This window comes from Drosophila navojoa, chromosome 4 (assembly GCF_054131105.1).
Source record: "Drosophila navojoa isolate 15081-1374.11 chromosome 4, UAZ_NAV_1.0, whole genome shotgun sequence".
In the NCBI taxonomy this organism is placed as follows: Eukaryota; Metazoa; Arthropoda; class Insecta; order Diptera; family Drosophilidae; genus Drosophila; species Drosophila navojoa.
Window position 1 is genome coordinate 6,039,125 of NC_142892.1, and position 23,449 is coordinate 6,062,573.

Sequence of the window (23,449 nt, forward strand, 5' to 3'; positions counted from 1 at the left end):
CCTGATTGCTCTTTGGCCAATTGCCAGATTGTGTGTGCGTGTGTGTGTGTGTGTGAGTATTTGTTTGTCGTCTTTTGTAATTAGTAGCACTCGCCCAGCAGCCCAAGCAAAGAAAAGACAAAACATCTCAATGTCTAACACTGCTCGATCCCCTGCACCAGCTTGAGATACAGCTACTATAGTAATCCTTTAAAGCCTCATTTTAACAGATTTATCTTTAACATTGATAAAAGCTCACATGTTCATCAAATTATCTGAAATATTTATGTTATTTCATTTATTAGAGGTGATTTTTGTTATTGGATAATTTGGCAATGAACCAAGAAAAAGCAGCCACAGCATCAGCACCATCACAGCAGCAACAACAACAAGAACAGCAACAACAACGGATTTGTACAGGTGTGAAAAGTCTGTGATCAAAATGTCTTTGGCGTTTGGCTAGTTTTCTTTGCCCTTTTATTCTGTATATTTGAATCACTTGAAGAAGATTCTGCTTGCAATAGATTGCCTTCAGAGCTTGAGCTAAGCTAATTGCATTTAAATGTCGTTGAGTGGGGCAATCAATGTGGTTTAACCTTTGAAAAGTTGAAAAGTCAACGTTAAACAGATTGCCCAGCTCACGCATCGTTTTAGCCACGCCCTCAGTGTGTCAAACACGCTAATTTACTGCTACATTATTTACATGTATACTCACACACACACACAGACACACACACACACACACAGCGATAAAACTGAAAGGTTGTCACTTTGGAGGCGTTAGGCGGTCGCTCGTTTCATGGCATTTGCTGTAGAATGGATGGCTGAGCACACACAATAAGAACAAAAAGACCAAGAATAAATACAACATCGACGAGGAGGTGACAACAGGGCGCATGAGCAATGCCCTTGCTGCTGGCAACATGGACGAAATGTTGCCAAGCCAAAGTAATAAACACTTGCGAAATAAATAAAACAATATTTAATGATAAAATAAATAATGTTAAATATACTAAAAACTATCATTTTAAAGTAGAGCAAACATTAAAAACTTTGCATTTGCATGGTCTAGGCAATTGTGAATGTGTTTCGGGTTAATTTGTTGCGAAGCAAACAAAAGTTGCTAAGGTATGAGCTGGCAACATGAATGGCATCCACAAAGTTTCCCGCCAATTGCAGGCCAAGCCGAAGTGTACACATACACACACACACATATATATGTATATACACTAGCAGTGTTAGTAGCAACCCCGAAAAGCCGCAAAGCACACAACGCCGTGTTGGGGGTGGGGCCGACGCGTGCCTGGCGCTTGGCTTGGGTTGGTTTGGGTTAGGCTAGTCGTCACCTGACGCTCCATCGGCTGCCGTTTCGTACGGCAAAGAGCATCAAATCTGCTCCAAAGCTTAAGCCCAAACCAAAAGCCGGCAACTGACTAGAACACGCAGACCCCCCGACCTCTCGCGCCGTCATCACCGCCGCTGCCGACCGATCCACATACAAAACTGTTATTTACATTTTGTTTTGCCGGCATTTCAGCTACACACGAAGCGGCCACAGCCGAGCCGAACACCATCGCGAGCCGAAGGCAGGCAGCCCTTCGGCCTGTCGTTCGTTTCGTGCTCGCATTTGTCAGCGCCCGTTTCCGAAACGTTTCGAACATCGCATCAGTTGGCAACGGCCTGTACGCTAACACGGACGTCAGTATCGCACGCCATTTGGCCCCATCATATCAAGCAACACACAAAATTTTTGAATTTCTGAATTCAGCCATTTTTGAGCTGCTTTCTGTGTGTTATTTTCAGTTATCGCGATTTGCGTTCGAAATGTGCAATTGGTGCAAATCATTTGATGCAATGAATTGAGAAAATTGCCTGGGCCCAGCCATGCGAAACCAAAACAACAACCAAAATCAAGAAAAATGCTAAGCAAAGAAAAGAAAGAGCAAGTAAAATGAATTACAATTTTGAATGAAAAAAGTGTTAAACATTTCAACAGAATTCTGTGTGTGAAAAGTCAACGTGTGTTTGCAACCAAAGCCAACAGCTGATATGTCGCAAGAGGTAAATTCCTAGAGAAAACAAAAACAAAATTGTACACAGCAAATGTTAATTAAAGACAGGCGCAAAGCTAAAAAAAAAAAGAAAAAGCCGCATGGAAAATGTTATTGAGGCTGCCAGAGCCAATCCCATCCATCACTCAATTGCCTGTTCAGTAATTTGAACAGTTTTTGTTGACTCTTCTTTGCTCTCTGGCAGGGACAACGCGAAGTTCACTATATATTATTTATTTTTATTTTTATTTTTTTTTGTATTTGAATTCATTTGATTTCTGCTTAAGCAACTGTGCATTAAGTTTAATTATAAAATTTTAATTGAGAGAAATACGCCACAATGCACATGTGCTTCTAGCTGTTGTTGTTGTTGTTGATGTCGGATTTGTTATTGTTATTGTTATTGTATTGTGCTCCATTGCGTCAGTTCCCCATTTTTGTAGTCGTAGGCAAGAGCCCATCGTCTGGTCGTTAGCGATAAATAATCAGCAGCCGCTTTGATTTGCGTTCGGCTGCCATAAATATTTATGCAACTGGACGCAGTTGTTTAAACAGACGGACGGACGGAGAGCACTTCATAAGTATCTGTAACGGCTCGATTGATCCGTCATGCCACAATTATGTTGCCATATCATAAATGAAATTGTTTACGACCTGAACACGCCCACACAATTAAAACTTTGATATTTGAATAGTTTACATATACATATACATATGTACATATAGTATGCATATATATGTATGTCTGTATTTATTTGTATACCTTAGCCTTGTTTTGATCTTATCAGTTGAGGCGCCTCTCTAGCTCTCAGACCTATGCACAATCTGTTTCTCATTGTTCTTGCTGTTGTTGTTGTTATTGTTGCTGGTTTAGTTTGAGCCCATTGCTGTTGCATGTTGAGGCTAACAAAATAATTGACAAAACAAATCATTTACGTGGCAAAAAGTTTTCGGTTAAACTGCAGCGCACGGCGACGGAACACGCAACGCGAATAACTGACGACATTGGCAAGGGATATATATATATACATATACATATTTATAGTTAAATGTATATCGCCTAACAATGGAAGACACAACAATGTAAATTCCAATGTTGCAGTCTGTCCATGTGTGTGTGAGTGCTTGAGCGGTATAGGCGAATGCCATTTGTAGCATAAACAACAACAAATTTAACAATTTAAAGTGCCAAAATTTGTTCAACATAATATTTATGAATTCAATTGCATTCGCTCTAAGCTGTTCATGTAAAAAAAATTGTTTCGTCTTATATAAATATATATATTTTTAAGCGGCTTGGATGTTGGACTCGACTCTCTTAATCAAAACTCCAGTTTCAAGCTTCGATTTACTTAAAACTTATTTACTATACAATTTATGTATTACTATTATTACTATTATTACTCGAGCTTTATTTTACCGAAGATATTTACTCTATTTAAAATATTTGAAGTTGAACAAATTTTATTGTTTTATTTTTTCATTAAAAATTTTAAGATATATTTTTTTTAACTATTCACAGTATCATTTTTTTTTTATCCAGTTTTTTTTTTGGAATTATTGTTTTTAAAAATAATTTATTTTGTAATAAATAAAATTGGATGACATATATATCCCTCGGCTAATATTATTTTGCCAAATAAACATTATTTAGTATCACAACAATATTTAGTAGATTCCATAATCATATCATTATATTTCCCTCCGTTCAATCTGTGCTAATGCTCATTAGCTACAACAATAAATTTAGTCTATTTGATTGCCCTTTTCCTTTTTGCCTTTTTTTTGTTCTCATCTATTTCTAAGAGCTCAACTCGTTAACTAGTTCTGAGATTCGAACTTGAATTTCTCGCCTTGTTTACCATACTTCCAAATTATATACATATATACGAATTGAGCATGTTACACATACGCCCCGTCTGCCCATTTGCATTTGAGCAATGGTTTATAAATTCATTTGTCTATAATCATCTGGTGCTGGTGCTGCTTCGGCCTCTTCTTCTTCTACCTCTTTCATTTGATGTTGGATATTTTTCATGTGAAGACTTCCCGATTACTGCGAAAACATCTGGCAATCCAGCAGTATTCGGAGGCCATAAATCTGCCCATTGACTGGCGCTTAGTGCCGCCGAAATAGATTTATGTTGACTCTGTCTGAAAATCATATAAAAATTTCTGTTAATTGGCCAAATCAATCAATTACTCTCCACATATTTGCTGATTCAATGCAACAAGAGTATCGGAAAATGAAAATGAATGCAAGCGAAAACTTTTAACCACAATTTAAATTACATTTGGGGCGAAAGTTCCGCAAATTTTTGTCGTCTGTGGCTGGGCAATTCAAGGGTGTTTATTTGGTTTGTGGCTCACAGTCGATTGCCTGATTTACACACAAACACACACACACACACATAGAGCGAGAGTAAACATGTTAACAAGTTAACAAGCTGTTAAACACACTCCATGAGCGCAGTTGGCGCAATTTTTTATTGCTCAAAATCCCAACATTTATTGCTATTAGTTTTTGGTTATTGCCTGACAAGGACTCCTCCAACTGCGTCTAGGCCTGATAAATAGCCTGCCTTCTTCCCGGCTTGTTTATTAAAATCGAATTGCGCCTTATTGGGCGCACGCCAATGGCGCCTAACCACAGGCAATCGCCATTTTATGGTATTTGTATAGCGCTAATATAGTTTAAGTATTATGAGCAATAGACGTGCAAACGTATGAGCAAATTAGTTGTGAAAGATATATACGTAGGGGATGAAATCTATATAGCTTCAACAAAGCGTATTACAGAAGCTCAAATGCCATTAAGTTATTTCAATTAAAATGTATTCTAAATGATCTTTCTATGCGATTCTCATAAGTAAAACCTCATATAGATAACTAAATTATTGAAATAACAGTTTATTATCAAACAAGTAGTTCTCATGATAGTACTCTATTATCGTTACTCGGACTTTATATTGCATTGTCTTTCATTTCGTCTCTTTTTAGATATAATCCATTCTCTCTGCTCTCTCTCTCCTTCTTATTTCGTGCTTTGCATACTTTTTCTTGATTTCTAACTTATTGAAAATATTTATTCTCTTTTTCTCTCTCCCCGTCTCTCCAGGGTCATTTAAGTCTCCTTCTACATCTTTTCTTGTCATTCTTTTTGGATCTTTTTATTTTTCTCTCCATTTCTATCTGTCTTCCTTCCTAACTCTCTTTCGCTTTTTAAATTTCTCTCATAATTCTGTTCTACTCCAGCCCCCGTTATCGCTTGCCCATTCGCTGTCGCATGTGTCACCCACTTACCTACACTTTTGTGAATCACTGAGAAAGGTGCTAAACAGATTGTTTGCTTAGTGTAAAATCAACTGAAAATCCGATTGTTCTACTGTTGCTGCTGCTGCTGTGTTGTCCTCGGCAGCAGGTGCTTCAACGTGACGATTGGGCAAATAAATAGACTCGTTTATACGTTTGTATAACTAGGAAATAGTTTATGGCCGTGCAGAACTTTATGGCGCTTTAATTGTTTTTCTTTTGGTAGCATGGCGAAAACACTTTTTATTTCATTGTTTGTGTATGTGTTGTTTCTTCTCTTCTTGGATTGTCGGGGTCAGCATATGCCTTCCAGTTTCGACGCCAACTCTGTCACTTAGCCTATCAAGTTTTCCTCGCAGCTGTGGCCTGTTTATTTATGTGCGCCTAATTTATATTTCTCTCTAGTCTGGTTAGCTGCATTTGCACGCTGGTTCGCTGCTCCGAACTGTAATAATAATATATAAAAATTTCAACGGCTTTGTCATCGTCGCCCCGCTGGGCGCTATAATTACCCAAAAGTGAAAAAGAAAATTTTGAAAAACTAATACGCACACAGATTTGAGTGGAGAGCCTCAAGCACATTACCGGCGCATATTTGTGCAGTTACAGCATCAGCAACAGCATCAGCATCAGCATCGGCTACATTTGCACCTGGCCCCGCACATGACCTCACCTGCTGCATCATCAAAGCAGCCGTCGCATTAACTTTGCATCTAAACAGGCAGCCAAAAGCCAAAAGCCAAAACCCGTTGCAGCTATTAAAAATCAAAAAAAGTAAAGAATTCAAAACGGAAAACGGCAAAATGGAAAATTCCAAGCATATCAAAACCATTTGGGCCACAATTGCAATTGTGAATGCGAATCGCAGGTGCCGATCTGCTCGCTAATTTATGAGCCGTGCATTGCGGGCAATTTATACCATAAATTGGCAGTTTGAATTGAACAAGATGCCCACCCACTGACCCCCTTTCATAGAGACTCCTTAATAGCGCACTTCCCTAGAGAACGCCCCAGTAACATCTCTTCTCTTATAGCTTATAGCCTCTACTCGATAAATGTATATCAATAGATATTACAGAGATGAGGCTTCAGAGCCGACAGCATGAGGATCTTCTCACTTCTCTATAGCTCCATCTTCCCTCCATCTGAGGGGCCTTGCTCCTCATCAACACATACTCTTATCCCCTCTCTTTCTCTTTCTTTCTATCTTCTTCTCTACTCTCTTCTTTCACATGCGCCCATTGTGCCAGTCACCCAAAAAGGCTGCTAATTGGAATTTGGCTAAAATAAGGGCTAATTTCCATTAATACAGACCTTTGTGATACAGTTTGACCTCTATATAAGTGACCGAATAGACCAAATAAAGAAAAAGAAAAACAATAGTGGTTTCTAATTAAAATGCAAATGCTGCAGCTGCACTGTGTCATAAAAAAGTGTTGTAAAGCGATCAAATTGAGACGTTGACCTCTTTTTTGAATGGGAAAAAAAATAAAAAAATAATAGAAATTAGCTAACTGCATTAAATTGAAATTTAATGCCTTTCATTCCTTGTCTTGTGTGAGTTTTTGTTAAACGACAAATAATATCAAAAATGAAGTGGAATGTTATGCCTTGATATTTGTGGAAAATAGTTCATAAAGTGCTGAAAAAAATTTAAATTGCCCGTAGTTCACTACTTGTCAGACACTACAATCCATAGCATTGGTAATTATAAATAACAAATTCTCTGCTCTTTCGGCTGAGAGCTGTGCCAGCGGCTCTTACTCACTGCGCCATTCTCTGTACGTAATAAAAAGTTAATAACAAGTGAATATAAGTGCAGATTATCAATTCAAGTGATTAATATGATAGTCAGAGAGAGAGAGAGGAAGATGCGAAATTATAGAAGAAAGCGAGAAACTAGAGAAAGACTGACCAAATACACATATATAATTGATAGAAAAAGAGACAGAAATTATGGCAGGCAGTCTACAGTACGTCTTAGTGGTAGAAAGGGATAGGCAGACAGAGAGAGAGAGAGAGAGAGAGTTGCATGAAATATAGATTGAGAATCTATAGATTGAGAATCTAACTCTGCCTATTTGTTGTATCTGCTTTTCTCTCCTGGTCTGTCCCTAACTAATTCTCTCTCCCTCACTCATTCTTTCTCTCTCATTCTCTGCTGCACTCACTTGAAAAAGTATTACTTTATAGACCTTAGATCCATGCTTCCATTGACCGCATATATCCATCATGCAGACGTTGTGAACAGAGTATATTTGAAATGCTCATAAATGCGAGTCTAACGCATATGTATAAATAAATTATTATCTGATTGATGTTTTTACGTCAGGAAACGATTTGCCAATGCATTGGCGTGAAATTTACTCTCACTGATTTTGTTGCTTTTGTTATTATTTATTGTTGTTGCTGTTGTTGTTGTTATTGGATACTATTGCTGCTGCTCTTATTATTATTGTGGGCTTACGTGTTTGAGCTTCCTGTGCCAAGGCTTCGAATCGAATTTACTTTTTATTGATTGGCACTCTGTGAGCGAGCCCACGTCAATAATTAGCTAACTAACTGCAAATGTTGCTCGTTGGGGCCATAAATTCCATTGGCTGACATTTCGTGTCAAGGCTCAGAGCAACGAGTCAGCAGCGATTGATAAATTAATCAAAATTAGTCCTTGAGAGTGCATAATAAATATTTATAGCATGCTTAGGCGAAGCGAATTCTTTTCGTTTCGTTTCATTTCTTTTTTTTTTTCAATTTCAATTGCAATTTAAACGTCCATCAATAACACGGACAACAGAACGTTAAAGCAGAGATTAAGCTCTAGACGCGAGACTTGAGACTTTGTTGGTGAGCCATATTTCAAGCTATATATATATAGTAGAGAGAGAGAGAGAGAGAGAAATGAACTCGGTCTGACAACGAAGCCACTTAAGCCAACTGTGGAGGAGGAGGAAGCGGAGCTGGCAACTCCGACTCCTGCCCGGGTGCCACTGACAAATGAAGACTGACATTTACAAAACAGCTGAAAAACAAAACCAAATCTCGCGACAGTTGAGTTGAGTTTTTAAAAGCAACTTGTTGTCATAAGGCAGCCGAGGCGTAGTAGCTGAGCGCCAGTTGGCATCGAAGTGTGGGCGCCAGTAGGCGGGGCAAACGTTTTTTTGCGTACGTGAAAGATTTAAAATAAAACCACTTAGCGGCAGCAACATTTGTTCGACAATTGCTAAAGCCCTGGCATAGCGTGATAAAGCGTCCTTGAAGATGTTAAAGGCAGCGCAAAGCGGATCTAGAACAGATATTCTAAAGAGAGAGAGAGAGAGAGAGAGAGAGAGAGAGAGAGTGGAAGAAGAGGGAAGAGCATTTCAGTGTTGCCAGTTTAGCTTCTTCCAGGCTAGATCTATGTATACATGAGCAACGTAATCCGTTTTAACTATGCATGTTTGTTTGCCTAGATATATGTCTGTCTGTATCACTGTCTATCTCATAATGGTGCTCTCTCTCTCTCTTTCTCTCTCTCGCTGTCTGTATGCCTAGCATAAGTAAGGGACGACTAAGAAGTACAGCAGATCGTTTCTGTTATCTATATGTATGCATTAGCACTCATTTGGTGTCTATATTTTAGAAGCTAGAGTGCTTGGAGCTAGTGAGAGTGCTCCCATGGGTAACTTAGAGCCCGACTGCAATGAGCTCTACCTGGCATCGGGCACAGCATTTGAGCGCGACCAATGCTCGGGTAAAAGTCGCCCTATATAAAGGGCAGCAGCTGCAGCATTTCTTCAGTCGCCCAGGCCTTGTGGGGGTCAGTTGTGCAGTGCAGTCAAGTGAAGTGAAGTGTGAGAAGAGCGAAAGGAAATACTTAGAGGGAATAGTTAGAGGAAGTGCTGCCCAGGAATACTTAGAGAAAAGACTTTCAGGAAATGTTTACCGAGAATGCTTAAAAAAGGATTTAGAGAGAAATACTTAGAGCAAATACCAGCCTACTTGTTAGTGCATTAAAATAGTTATTAAAGAATATGTTTATTAACAAATTTATATCATTAATAAATGTTTACGTATTAAAAGTATTTTTTTTAGCTACATCAATTGAATACTATAAATAGTTTTAAATTTACAATTTTATTTTTGATTAGCTGCAGAATTATTTAGTAAAATATTTTATATATTATTGTCAATTAAAACCTAATTAGGCTGAAATGTTGCAAGGCGAAGGCTATTTAACTGTATCTAAATGCAGCCTAATTTAATATAATTTAAAACTGCATTTAAATGCAATTTAAGCACAAATGCTGCCTCTATAATAGACATTTCCTTTGTACAATATTCACTTTTATTTTACATATATAAATACCATAGCATATGTTTGCACATCATATTTTCTCTGCTGACCATTTCAATTAGGTTTCTGTTTATTTTGGTTGCAATTTAAACAATTAATGTCAAGCCAGGCAGACGAAGAGCGATATAATTGTGTTTCATACTTCAACAACTTGAGCTAATCAAATTAATTGAATTTCAGCTCATTGGCTTTGTCTTAGCATGAAAAATCTATGAAATATATACACTTATTATTTATATAAAAATATATATTAAAAGTATTTCGAAATCTAAAATAAATACATAATATATGAACTATGTTACAACAACAACAACGAAAACAACAACAACAACAATAGTGGGCATTTTGCGTGGGCGTCACAAAAATAGCTGGCAAAACGAAATATTTATATAGAAAATCGCTTTTGTATTGCATTTTCGTTGCCGACTCGTTATCCACCTGCGGCATTCAACATCATTATGATCTTCATAGCTGTCCATTTTAATATATTTTTGATATACAAATATACATACATACATACATGCATATATCTGTATTTTTAGCGCAATTTTCATTATTAACTAAAAACTGTCAGACACACGCAGACGCAGACACACACGCAGACACACACACACACAGTCACACACATACACCTGCAAAAGCCACACAGCCCATGTGCATTTGAATGTCAGTCTGCCAGAGTGAGCGGGATGGCGAGAGGCAGCAGCAAGGCAGAGCGGAAATTTCGTATAGTGTTGGAAGCTGTCAACATTTTGAAATGCAACAAGTTGCAAGCAACAAAATGGCGGAAACGTGTCGCTGTCGGCGTCGCTGTCGCCGTCGCTGCCGCCGTCGGCTTTGACGTTGCATCAAAGTTTCTTTTGTCGCTCATCGAGGGCCGCCTCTAAATTTCTGAAATGATTTATGCATTTTTAAACGCAACTTTAAACTTTTTTATTGCTTTGAGAGTTGCAGCTGGAGCAGGAGCTGGAGCAGGAGCAGGAGCAGCATCCTAATTGTGGCAAACTTTTGCACAGGCTTCATATCCTGCTTCGGCTGTGATAGCATGTCCTGCCTGGCAGTCAGCCTGTCTCTGTGTGCGTGTGTGTGTTTGGTGAGCCGCCTGTCCCATTGGCGTTGTCCCTGTCGCTGTTCATTGACTTTGGCAGCAACAAGAGCCAGGACACCGTTGTGCACAGACAGGACACACAGACACATGCACAGGCTCACGTACATACTACACGCACTGTGACTTTGTTTTTAATACACTCCAGTGGCCGTTGCATCGATCGAGCTATGGACAAACAAGGCGTCAGCCGTTGCCGTTGCCGTTGCCGTTGTCTGCCAGCCGCAGTTCATTACTCCTCCAGCCATCTACTGTTCCTCTCTCTCCCTCCCTCTCTCTCTCTCTCTCTCTCTCTCTCTCTCTCTCTCTCTCTCTCTCTCTCTCTCTCTCTCTCTGTCTCACTCACTCTGCACCTCTTTTTGTCCATGTGTGCACTGACTTTTCATGCTCATATTTTGCGGCATGTCTTGCCACGCAACGCCGTGTGTTATCCACTTGGCGCACGTCAAGCCCTGACAAAGATTATCAATAACCCAGCCAGAGACAGAGACACGCTGTCCTCGGCTCGACTGCAGCAAAAAGGATATTGGCCAACGTCTCGCTACTTGTTACGCCGCCTTAATCCAATATCCACATCAATATCAATCGCCAATGCAATAGCCCAGCCACATTTTGTTTACGAGTGACACCATTTCTATGGCAGCCTTCGTCATCGATTAAACGTTAAATTGTTATTATCATATTTAGCGAACGCCGAGTTTGCAGGGCTCAATCAGCGGAAGCCGTAGTAATGGGCTGGATGAAAAGAGTGTATACTCTAGGGGTATATATAAGGGATATTTCAGAGTATGAGATCTTGGAATATATCTGAATAAGAATAAATATAGGTATTGTAGTAGGTCAACAGAGATGAACTTACTATATCGAGTCCTAATCGATTCATAATCGATACTTAACTCTAATGCCGTCGATACCTAACGATAGTGCCATCAATAGAAAAAGAAGAAGATTCATGCTTAACTACAAAGCAAAGGCGAGACTTTAGCAATTTCAGTCACCCATAACTTAACAAGTGGCGTTGCCAGATCGCTAGCGTAGCCTATGCACGCCCATTGTCCATCTCAAGGCCTAACATATTTGCGCACTTTCAATCGGGTTCATCGTCAACTGCTTGAGAATTCTATGCTAACCCATTCGCTGTTAGAGTATAGCAGCTGAGGCCGGCGTCTGTTTTATGTTGGAGGACTGGGGCAACGCATAAACATATTCGTGCGCCGGGATGTTTGGCATTTTGGGCTCCCACAAGCCGCATCATCATAATTTTTTGAAGGCGATGTGGCAGGAAGTGGCCCGTTGAAAATATGCTAAGCGCAGAGGTGCGAGTGCTGGAGTTGGGGCCAACGACCGTGGGGCAACCTTGTCATATCCTGTTGACGCTTGCCGCTCAGGTGGCCTCTTTGTCTCTGCTCCGCGGCGGAAGTGTGAAATATTTTTAGAGCGCTTTTTTTTCCTACTTGTATTATTCCTTTATTTTTATTTTTTTTATTCCCACTTTTTTTTTTTGCCTTCTTCAGATGGAATTTTTGCGCTCGAGCGTATTTTATTGGCATTTTGCAGCAAATTTGTGGCCGTGCGCCATGAAAATGCCATGAAAATTGCTTTCCACACACACACAAACACTCTCACAGGGAAATTTTCATATTACATTTTCTCGCAACAATTTGCGTGCAGCTGGAAAATGTTGTTGTTGTTGTTGCTGGGAATTTTCGTAATTGATTTAGCCAAATTGTAAAAATGAATCAAAGCAGCGGCCATTAATTCGTGCCTCACAACATGTCCTGCCAATGCAACGAGGACACCGATTGCCAATTGCCATTTGTCCATTGCCCGTTGCCCGTTGCCCGTTGCCCAATTGCCAATTGGCACTTTTGACAGCCTTTTCATTTTCATTTTGGGCACGTTGCATAAATTGGTGGCAGCTTGCATAATTATGCGTCGCTTGTCAATGCATTTGCATGCGTTTGCGATTTGACCATTTTTCCCAACCAAGTTTACACCAGAGACTTGCCAAACGTTTGTGGCATTTTAGCAAAATTCAATTACCAATTAGAATTACATTTAAAGCAGGCCAAGAGATGAAGGGGTAAAAAGGGCTTTCCTGGATTCGCGTGAAGGATATCAGGAGAGGAAGACGAAGATGCCCGCATGGGGCATAGATATTAGATATTATTAGATAGATATAGTTGAGACCATATAGTACATATGTACATATCAAAAATAATACTTTCCCTTGCTCCTCTCGCTAGCTTTATAGAGACTGTTGCAGTTGAATAAGTTTTTGATCCACGCACAATGTTGCCTGCCAATGACACAGAGGCGAAGAAATAATTGCTGTAAATTCCACGCCTGTCAGCGGCAAAACACAATTTAACGGCATTTTCATTACAGCTGCCAAAGGTGCATGTCGCACTTGTACTATGCCTATATAAATATATTTATACATTGTATATACTTGTGCTTGTTCAGCTAATTAAATCAACTAAAAATGTGAAATAAAAAAGTGATGCCAGCTACAATTGATGTTGTTGTGTGTTGTCTGCCACGCACACACACACCAACACACAGCACACTGCATACGCACACCCCTTTGGGGTCTTTGAGTTGTTGATGCTTGAATATTTGGGTCAATTATGCGATTTGTCGCGCCGCAGACACAACACGAGGTACATCCAAGCCAATTCATCAACTGCCCCCACCCCAATCTGTCACTGGCATTGAATTGCCGGCGTGTGGGCGTGGCCAGGTGGGCGGTGTTGGTATCGCTGTCTTTGGCAGCCGCACAGCGGTTTGCCTTTTGCGTAATTATTTGTCAAATTCACACGGCGCTCTGGTCACTAACGAGCAACAGGCGCAGCTTCTTCTTGCCAGCCAATCAACACCCAATATGAGCCCCCAGGCCCGACCCCACATCAATCAGACGTAAAGCTCATTATGTGACTTATTCATATTGTATATGATTTGCACATCCGTTCGACTAACGGAAGTTGTTATCAATATCAGAAATACAGTTGGTAATCAACAACAAAATAGTTAAGATAACAGCCTATTATGAATATTTTTTGGTTCCGCCCAAAAGTATGCAACAAATAGTTGAGCCATATACATATATATGTAATATTAATAATAAGACAAACATTTGTTTCTTTTATTTACAAATTTTATATATCATTTTTATTTATTTGTTTTACTCTTGTAACAGTAAATTATGTGTTAATATAAATAAATTGTGGTAATAAAAAGAAGCACAGTTTGGCAAAAGTTAATTTTGCATTTCCCTAACGCTGTCATATCTATAAATATACATATACATATGCATGTATCTCTGTGTGAAGTCTGTTTACTATACATGTATGCATGTATGTATGTATATATATTTAGTGTACATTAATTGCAGAATTAAATAAATTATTTCATGAAAAAATGCGTACAAAAAGCTTTACATATAACAATTGAATTATTAATATTATTTTTATTGTTTATTGCACACATTTGGAAGCACAATAATTATAAATTATGTTTAATAATTAAGTTTAATTTTAATAAAGAAATGTATCAACTGTTGCTCGTGTGAAGAGGGGCCAAATTCACTCTGGTTCGGTTTTTAATTTTTACTGTGTTTATTTATAGGCATGTGCAACAAAAATTTGTTCGATTTGATAAGCGAGTAGTCTAGAAGCCGTTATCATTTCGCATTGGTTTGCGCTTCAAATCATCTAGATTTATTTACAATTAATTATAGCTTTTTATTTGTATTCGAATTTCCAGGGAAATTCTAAACGCATTTGTCATCCAAAAGTTGTTGCTGAACTACGTTGTGCTTAGACACATGTGTCTACACACACACACATACATATGCTGTTTATGTTTGTCAGCTATGGCCCCCCACACACTCACGCACAGATACAACTAGAACAACACCAACAAATATGAATACTTTGCTCTCGTGCGTGACAATCAATGAATGGGTCGCCTCCTACTCACACGCAAACACACACACACGCACGCAGCCATATACGTATTTATATATATGTAACTGTAATTGCTACTGTTACTAAAGCGAATCATTTTTTCATTCTTTTGCAAGCTTTGTTTGCTCTCCCTTACTCAGCTCGCTGCACTTTCTGTTTCTTCTTTTTTTTTTTTGTTTCCCCTCCCATTTTCCCTCAACCCATTTAGAGAATTTGGCACTTGCGTTTGCGTGTATTGCGTATGGGTGGGCATAGGACAGAGCGTATGGCCTCATCGAATACCGTTTTCAGACCCTTTTGCGTTAGGGCAGAGCACTCTAAATATTTGACCGCCGCTATTTCCTTGGCCATGGCCAAGCCCTGTGGATAGGTGATTGGCGTTAACTTCTTATCCTTCAGTTTCTCAATTGTCTGCTTATCGTCGCGCAGATCGAGCTTCGTGCCGACGAGTATAATTGGTACATTGTTGCAATGGTGACGCACCTCGGGAAACCATTTGGCGCGCACGTTCTCAAAGGAGGCGGGATTCACCAGCGAGAAGCAAATGAGAAACACATCCGTTTGCGGATAGGACAAAGGTCGCAGCCTATCGTAATCCTCCTGTCCGGCCGTATCCCATAGACCGAGATTAATCGGCTTCGCATCGACCATCACATTCGCTGAATAGTTATCGAATACAGTTGGTATATATTCGCCGGGGAAGGCGTTCGTTGTATAGCTGATCAGCAGGCAGGTCTTGCCCACGGCGCCGTCGCCAACAACAACACATTTGATTGCCTGCATGACGTCGTCTCAGTTGTTGGTGTTGTTGTTGCTTTAGTTTCTTTATGTATCTTTGCACTCACACAGCAGTGCGAGGGAGGCAGCGAATTCAACAAGTTTTGGCGATTATACAACTCGCGTATCTACTTTTTGCTCACGCACGAGCACAGATATACACATAAACACGTAGACGAAAACACACGCGCAGTTGTGTATATGTATTTGCATGTGCAGTTAATCTATTCGATTAGTTTTTTGCTATAGTTCTGCCCTTTTTTCAGTTCACTTGTTGGCAAAATTAAATTGTCCGCATGGAGAAATTTCGTACGAGCAGCTTAATAAAAACACACCCAAACGCTGTGAAATCGACACAGTCACTGAGCGAACAAAACGATCCAGCCAGCGTTGAGCGTCAGAGCGTCAGAGAGCATAAAACAGAAAATAAATTGTGTTGCTATCGTTGTTGTTTTTGTTGCTGACTCTGGCTCTGGCCTAACAGCTGCACTCACAGCACTCAAACACACTAGCTGTCTCTGTCGCTCGCCTTTGTGTTTACCTGCTTGGGCAAAGTATGCCGCGCACGCTCCCACACACAAAGCAGCAACAGCAAGACAGACAAACAGTGGCGTCGAACACAGCGTGTCAAGTGCTCACACGCTGCGTGTGACTCATCAGTTGTTCATGACGTTTCAAAGAGAGCGAGCGGAGTACGGAGAGCAGTGAGTTAGCAATGAATGAGCAGAGAGCAATTTAAAGAGAGTGAGAGGCAGCGCGTTAGTCGCTCTTCGCGTTCACTTGACCTTGCTTTGGTCTTATTTGATGTGAATTTTCTTCTAAATATGTGCGTTCGCTTTCCACGAATTTTTCTTGTGTGTATTGTTTTTGTTGTTGCTGTTGCTGTTGCTGTCGTTGCTACTGGTGCTGTTGCTGTTGTTGTCGATGACTGTTTTAATGGACCGCAAAAATGCATGCGTTTGCACAATATATCGACACAATCGGCACCGCAACCAAAAACCTAAATCGAACAAACCCAACAACAAGCCAAAACCAAAATCCGCATTCGCATCCGCGATAGCCAAAAATGCAAAACGCAAAGCGCTTGTTCGTGCATGTTTCCGCAGCACTGACCACGCCTCCCCTCGCCAACCGCCCATCCACCCACTCGGCGAAAATTGTTAAAGCAGCGCATTTTCATTTTCAATTTCATTTTCAATTTGAACTTCAACGAATCGTGAAATATTTTCACAATTTTTCAACTTTATTTCTTTAATTGGATAATTAAATAGGCTCTACAAATTGCTTGTTTATAAATAAAATTCACATAAATACTTTAAGTGAATAATGAAATTATAATTTTAAAAAATGTAATTATGTAATTGCTAAAGTACAGAAAATAAACTTTGTGGTTGATCGATAGCCTGATTTATTTCTTTTATAAATATAAATATGGTTGCATAACTGGAGAATCGAGTCATGAATAAATATGCATAAATAAAATACGATTTTATATTTTGTTTGACTGAGATATCATTTTCAGAATACTTTTTATGTAATATATGTACTTACATACATACATATTTATGTATGCATAATCATCTTTTGCAACTGTAAAAATTAAAGTCGAGTGATATACATATATATATGTATGTATGTATGTGACAATTATTTGATTACTGTCGCAGTTGTCCGCCTCCATAATTGGCAAAGTGATATATGTATGTACATATGTATACACAAACATGCATATATATTTCTCCGTAAATATGAGTGCAACAGCACGCCACGCCCACAATTTGCCACAGCAGTTGGCACCATTAACGAACAGTGGGAGTTATTCATAATTGTTGTTGCGAGCTAAAAGAGCAACAGAGAAAGAGAAATGCAAAACAAACGCCATTTTTATTGCCACACACACACACACACACACATACATAATGAATGAATGCGCAGCTAAAGAACCGCAATGTGAACCGTTGCCTTCACTGTCGCTGCAGAGCCCAAGCGAAAAACAAATATAAGCCGCATGACTGCAGACCAACAATAAATTTAACACTTTAACTGTGATGCATGTGTGACTCAGTGTGTGCGTGTGTGAGTGTGTGAGCAACTGAATGAAATGAAATGAAATCCGAGCTAACGGTAATGCGAGCATCCGTATTCGCATTCGCATTCGCTTTCGCATTCACATGTGTTCCCAAACATGTAATCTCCTTGAATGCAGCCTATATTAAATTGTTAAGGCTTACCTATAATTTTTGACTGCACTGTTATGCATGTGTGTATATGACTCGAAGTTGGCTGCGAGTAATTGTATTCTAAGTATTTAAATGCAGCTTAAATGAGTCATTGCAAATGTAATTCCATAACAGCCATAATGAAGTTATTTATGAGTATCAATCCTAAATATTTGACTCCATTGTAATCTTTGGGTTCGACTTGAAGTTGGCTGCTACAACGCAGAATGACTCTTGGAATTATCGATATGCAATTTTTAATGGCGAATTGTTCAGTTCCTTTCTGTCCTGTTCAAGATGAACTTTTGAAACTTAAATGTATTAAACACTTGTTCAATGCTGCTTTCCCAATTCAGTTTGCAAATTAAATTTTGTTTAATGAGTGCGCAATAAAACGCATTTACTGTCAAGTGATAAAGTGTCATTTCGCTCGGCTTGCTGGCACTTTTATTATTTCTGTAACTACATTCGTATATATATTTTTCATTTATATGCCATATGTGTGCGCGTATGTGTGCTGGCCACGCCTCCCCATTCCGCTGCTGCCCACTGTTGACATGCAGCAATTATTAACTTTTATGCGGCTGCTGCCATGGCGCCGTGTGTTTGTTATTAATTTCTTGTTATTTATGCAAATAGTTGGCACTTAATACATATATTTTTTTCTCCCTCTCTCTCTCTCTATATCTCTCGCACAGTGCAAATTGCTTTGCGCATTACAATAAATTAACAGCATAAGCGAATAACGACAACAACAACAACAACAACAAACGAGTACAATCTCTGACACGTTTCCTGCTTATCGACAACGTCGCAGCATTTTTGTTTTTTACTTTTAAACTATGTTGCATACGTTGGGGCGCTGGCCATAAACTGAGCTGAGTTATCGCCCGCAGACGTGCTAGACGGCTCTGACTGTTGACCATATACTCACACGTACATACACACATACATACACTTCAGATATTCTATATAGATATGTAGAGAGATGTTTGGCAGGCAGCATAGTTTAGCCCGCATTTGTTTGGTTTGCTTGGGGTCACGTTTGTCTGTCTGCGCTGCTTATGAATAAAGTTGTTGAAGTCGGCCTGTCAATACACACAGACACATAGATACTCCCACACACACACATGCCTTCATCATCATTCTGTGGCAGCCTCCCTTCAATTGGGGTTATTTGTCGCTCTATTCTAGCACGAGCCACGCTTTGTTGACTTTTTGGCTTTGAATGGTTCCAGCATCTATTCAATTCTATGTCGTCTATTAGAGAGGGGAGTGGGCGATGGTAAAAAAAAGCAGCCCTCAAGCAATTTGAAATGAAAAGTTAAACATACATATGGTAAAAAAAAGAAGAGCAGACAAAAAAAAGAAGTGATATGTGCCGCCCATATTTGTGGGCAGTAAATAGCAACAGGACGAAATGTGTCCTTTGACATTTGATCGCACGATAATCCAGCACAGAGACAAGAGAGACAGAGCTGACTGGTTGGCTATTCAACAGCTACTTTTCCATTTAATGGCCTGTTGCATTATTTAGCACAGCGAGCAAAGTCAATAAAACCAAGAAATTGCTTTAAGTAACGTGCTTAAAGGTACAGTCCCGCCAAGCTGCCGGCGACTTTAAGCCGCAGACAATGCGGCGCATTAGGCATCCTTGCCAAGGATATTGCCAGCCGTCGGTAATTGCGCTGCTTCACGTCAAACTGCATTCGATACGCTCTTCGTTTAGGAGTTCGGCAGCTTGTTTAGATGGGTTTTATTCACAAGCTAATGTCTAAAATATAAATTAATAAATATTAAGCATTCATATTTTACTTTTTGATTACAATAAATTTTATTCAAACTCAAATTATATATTTGTGTATTATTCAAGTATTTAGTAAATTGCAATTGTTTATTATTAAATTATTTACTTCATATTTTTCCCGAACAGAAATATTCTTAATTGTTTTGTATTTTAATTTATTAGATTAGAATTTATTTTTTTTTTTTATTTTTAGTTAATTTTTATAAATATATGTATGTATATATATTTTTTGAATTTTGTATGTTATTTGAAACAAATATTTGTATTCCCTTTTTTCTCATCTAGTCTCATTTTTCTTGATATGTTATATAATTTAAAGAGCATACAACAGTCGCATATGCCTCACACTCCGTTTACACTCAATTACAAAGCACATGTGCGAGTTGAGCTGTTGAATTGGCGTTTTTCAAGTTTAGCCGCGACGACTTTTTACTTTACGCTCAGCATCTTAATTTACTTTAGCAGTCAGGCAGCTGGAAAAAGAAGTGAACAGCCAGCCTAAACAGTGAAAGGAAGCCAGAGTGAGTCAGAGAGAGCGAGAGAGAAAGAGAGCGATGGAGAGGTAGAAGTTGTGGGAGCAAGGAATTACGGCAATTTCCTGAACAATTTCTTGTGGCTGAACTTGCCAAGCTGCCGGGCCAACACACACACACACTCAGCATACACACACACTCAACATATACACACACACATATTTAGCTGTTTTTTTTTTTTGAGTGCAGCGCTCAGCAGTGCAGTTAATTATAATTAAGACGAGTTAACTAAGCACTTGCCAGGCACTTGCTGAGTACTCGGAAAAGGGGGCGTGGCAGCTGTTGTTGTTGTCGTTTTTTGTTTATGCAATTTAAATTTGTCAGCTGTTGCTGTTGTTGTTGTCGACTTTAATTAAGGCAGCGCGTTCATTAAAAAAGTCAGTGAACGAGAGAGAGAAAGAGAGAAAGAGGGAGAGAGTGAGTGAGTGAGTGAGTGAGTGGATGAGTGAGGGTGTCAGTAAAAAAGTAGGCCAAAAAAGTGTTGCATATTCAACGGCTTTTGGATTTGGCGTGTGGCGTGTGGCATGTGGCATGTGACGGTGGTGGCTGCAACAATGCAGCAAGCAAGCTGCGAGCTGTTATGCAAAAAGCTAAAAAAAAAAAAAAAATGAAGCAAAAACAAAAACTCAACGCCAGCGGCGACAATCCTTCATTTGCAAGGACAATGCACAGGATAACAGAGTGAATAGAAAGGCAGGCAGACAGCCAGTGGAGCGGCGAGGCAGGCCATTATAATAAATAAAGCGCCTTTCACTCATAACTGGCGCACAATGCTGCCTATAGCTGTGCCTGTCAAAGTATCTGTATCTGTGTCTATCTCTCTCTCTCTCTCTCTCTCTCTCTCTTTTCAATATAGTTGATGGCATCGAGGTCTTTAATCAGCTGCGACTTGAGGTGCGAGCTTGTGTGCAATTAAAGACAACTGCTGCGCCCATAAATATGCAATAAATTTAGTCTCACACACACACAGAGTCACACACACAGTCACACACACACGTTGCTTGCCCTCGGCTATTGCATAAAAATCACATTAACAATTTGCTGCTACAAGAGTATTTTATTTTTATTGCTGCTTGTTGTTATTTTTATTCCATGCAGACGCCTTTTGTGTGTGCGCTATGCAAAAGCACTCACACACACTCACACACACACACACATATACACATACACATATGTACATTTTATACACATGTTGCCACTGGCAGCAGCAGCAGCAGCAGCAGTAGCAGCAACTTGGATCAGCATCGAAAAGCGCAATAAAAACGCTTAATTTTTCACTTTTACACGCCTTCATTGTTGTTGTTGTTGTTGCTGCTGTTGCTGTTGTTGTTGCTGTTGAGTGTGCTGTCGCTTGTATGTAAGCCATTTAAAAGTTATTTAATTTAATAACACGCACAAAACATGTTTCAAGTAAAAGCAAACGAACATAAATATGAGACACATACAAACGCACACAGACATACTCATATATATGACACACTCTCTCTCTCTCACACACACACACACTTTTATCACTTGGCCATGGCGACTAACACTCCAGCACGTTGAAATAACTGTAAGGGGGGTAGGTTGGGGTAGGGGCAGTCTGATAGGTGTTAAAGAGGGTGTAGTCAGCGCTCTGTGCTTCTTCTTCTTCTTCTTCTTCTTGACTGGCATGCACTCTCATATATTGGCAAGGCACACACTTTGCTATGCACTGAAGTTGTTTTTGCAGTTAAATGCTTTGGCTAACTGTAATTTATGAACGTTTCACAACAAAAACAGCAAAGCATTTAGCATTCGAGTAAAAACTTAGTTAACAACTATAACTTTAAGTTTTAGAGGGATATGATATATTCTGTATATAAGATAATCTAGGGCTAGATCGACACTGATATTCTCCATTTGTCGTGAATTTTTCTGCCTAGGAATTGCCATTTGTGTTGAGTTCAGGGTATAAGAAAGAAAAGTTCGATTTGTAATATCATTCAATGTTTTAAGCAACTATATTTATTGATTTATTGCTACATTGATTCATTGATTAACTCATTCATGGATTCATTGCTACATTGATTTATTGATTCACGGATTTATTGATTCATATATGAATGGATTTATTGCTACATTGACTCATGGTTTAATTCATTCATTAATCCATTGCTTCATTGATTCATAGATATATTGATTCATTGCTACATTGATTCATTGCTACATTCATTCATTGCTACATTGATTCATGAATTAATTTATTAATTTATTCAGTGATTGATTCATTTCTTTATTGAGATAGTAATTCAGTGATTCAGTGATTCATTCACTGTATTGTTATAGAGGTTCATTGATTTTATAGATTAATTCCCTTAAACAACTCTATTCAATTAATTTAAAAATTTTTTCCTTTCTGTCTCGATGCGATCTTTAAAACATGTCAATTTCTAGAATTTTTGATTACCTAACATTCAATGCCGTTAACTTTTGGATTTCATTTTGAAAAATCGTAAATTTGACTTTCAATTAAAATGGAATTTCAGTATTTTTGCATTTTAATTGCATGCGGATCAGATTAAATTGGCAAAAACACAAGCCCTGGATGAATGAAATATAAACACGCTGATGGCAAACGATATGCCAGGCATTGAATGAATACATATATGCATGCATGCATATATGCATGTATGTGTTTGTAGAATCCCATTGATATTTAAGCCGCGGCAAATAACAACAGCAACACTGAGAGAAAAAATCAGTGCGATTGTCAACTTTTTCACTGCTCTTATTTTTACAGATTTAAAAACAAAACTGCCGCAGACGTTAAAAAGTGAAAAATCGCTGCGGAAAAGGGACAAATAAAAGGAAGAAAGCCCAAAGCAAATCCAAACGCAGAACAACGGCGGCAAATCCCTTTTTGCCCACGACCCAAGGCCAAATGCAATAAGCTGCAGCCGCACACAACAAAAACAACGTAAACAAAGCGCAGTCTAAGCCATCAAACAGCCCTCGCACACACACACACACACAGCACCAGAGAGATTGTTGTTGTTGTTTTTTTGGAAACAGCCGCCAGAATTGCTTTCTTGTACTTTGGACACACGTGCGCTGCGGCTGCGCCGTTGCCGTTGCCGTTGTCGTGCCCCTTGCCCGTGTCCTTGCCATCGTCAGCTGCCGCGCCCCTGGCAACGGCATCGACAATGAAGCTGTCAAAACTGTCCAACCAGACGAACTCGCAGGATCCGCAGGCGGTTAACTCGCGCATCTTTGTGGGCAATCTGAATACATTTCAGTGCTCCAAAACGGATGTGGAGCGCATGTTTCAGATCTATGGCCGCTTGGCAGGTGAGACTCAGCCCACACCCACTTATACATATGTATGTACACCCACACTCACC

General features: G+C 39.3%; 3 protein-coding genes across 3 annotated transcripts in view; 2 read left to right on the forward strand and 1 right to left on the reverse strand.

The window, feature by feature from the left end:
- The window catches only part of smid (nuclear valosin-containing protein-like smid), a 76,243-nt gene that overhangs the window by 47,490 nt on the left and 5,304 nt on the right, over positions 1–23,449 (forward strand). The window lies entirely within an intron of this gene.
- Positions 1,385–23,449, forward strand: part of LOC108652288 (uncharacterized) — a 34,341-nt gene continuing 12,276 nt past the window's right edge. The window contains exons 1-2 of the mRNA XM_018102430.3: positions 1,385–2,040; positions 22,849–23,396. Coding sequence (XP_017957919.1) covers positions 23,252–23,396 — 145 coding nt within the window. The 5' untranslated portion in view covers positions 1,385–2,040; positions 22,849–23,251. The remainder of the gene's footprint in view (positions 2,041–22,848; positions 23,397–23,449) is intronic.
- Positions 14,044–15,906, reverse strand: Rac2 (Rac family small GTPase Rac2). The gene has a single exon (XM_018102431.2). The coding sequence runs from the start codon at positions 15,529–15,531 to the stop codon at positions 14,953–14,955; it is 579 nt and encodes a 192-aa protein (XP_017957920.1). The 5' UTR covers positions 15,532–15,906; the 3' UTR covers positions 14,044–14,952.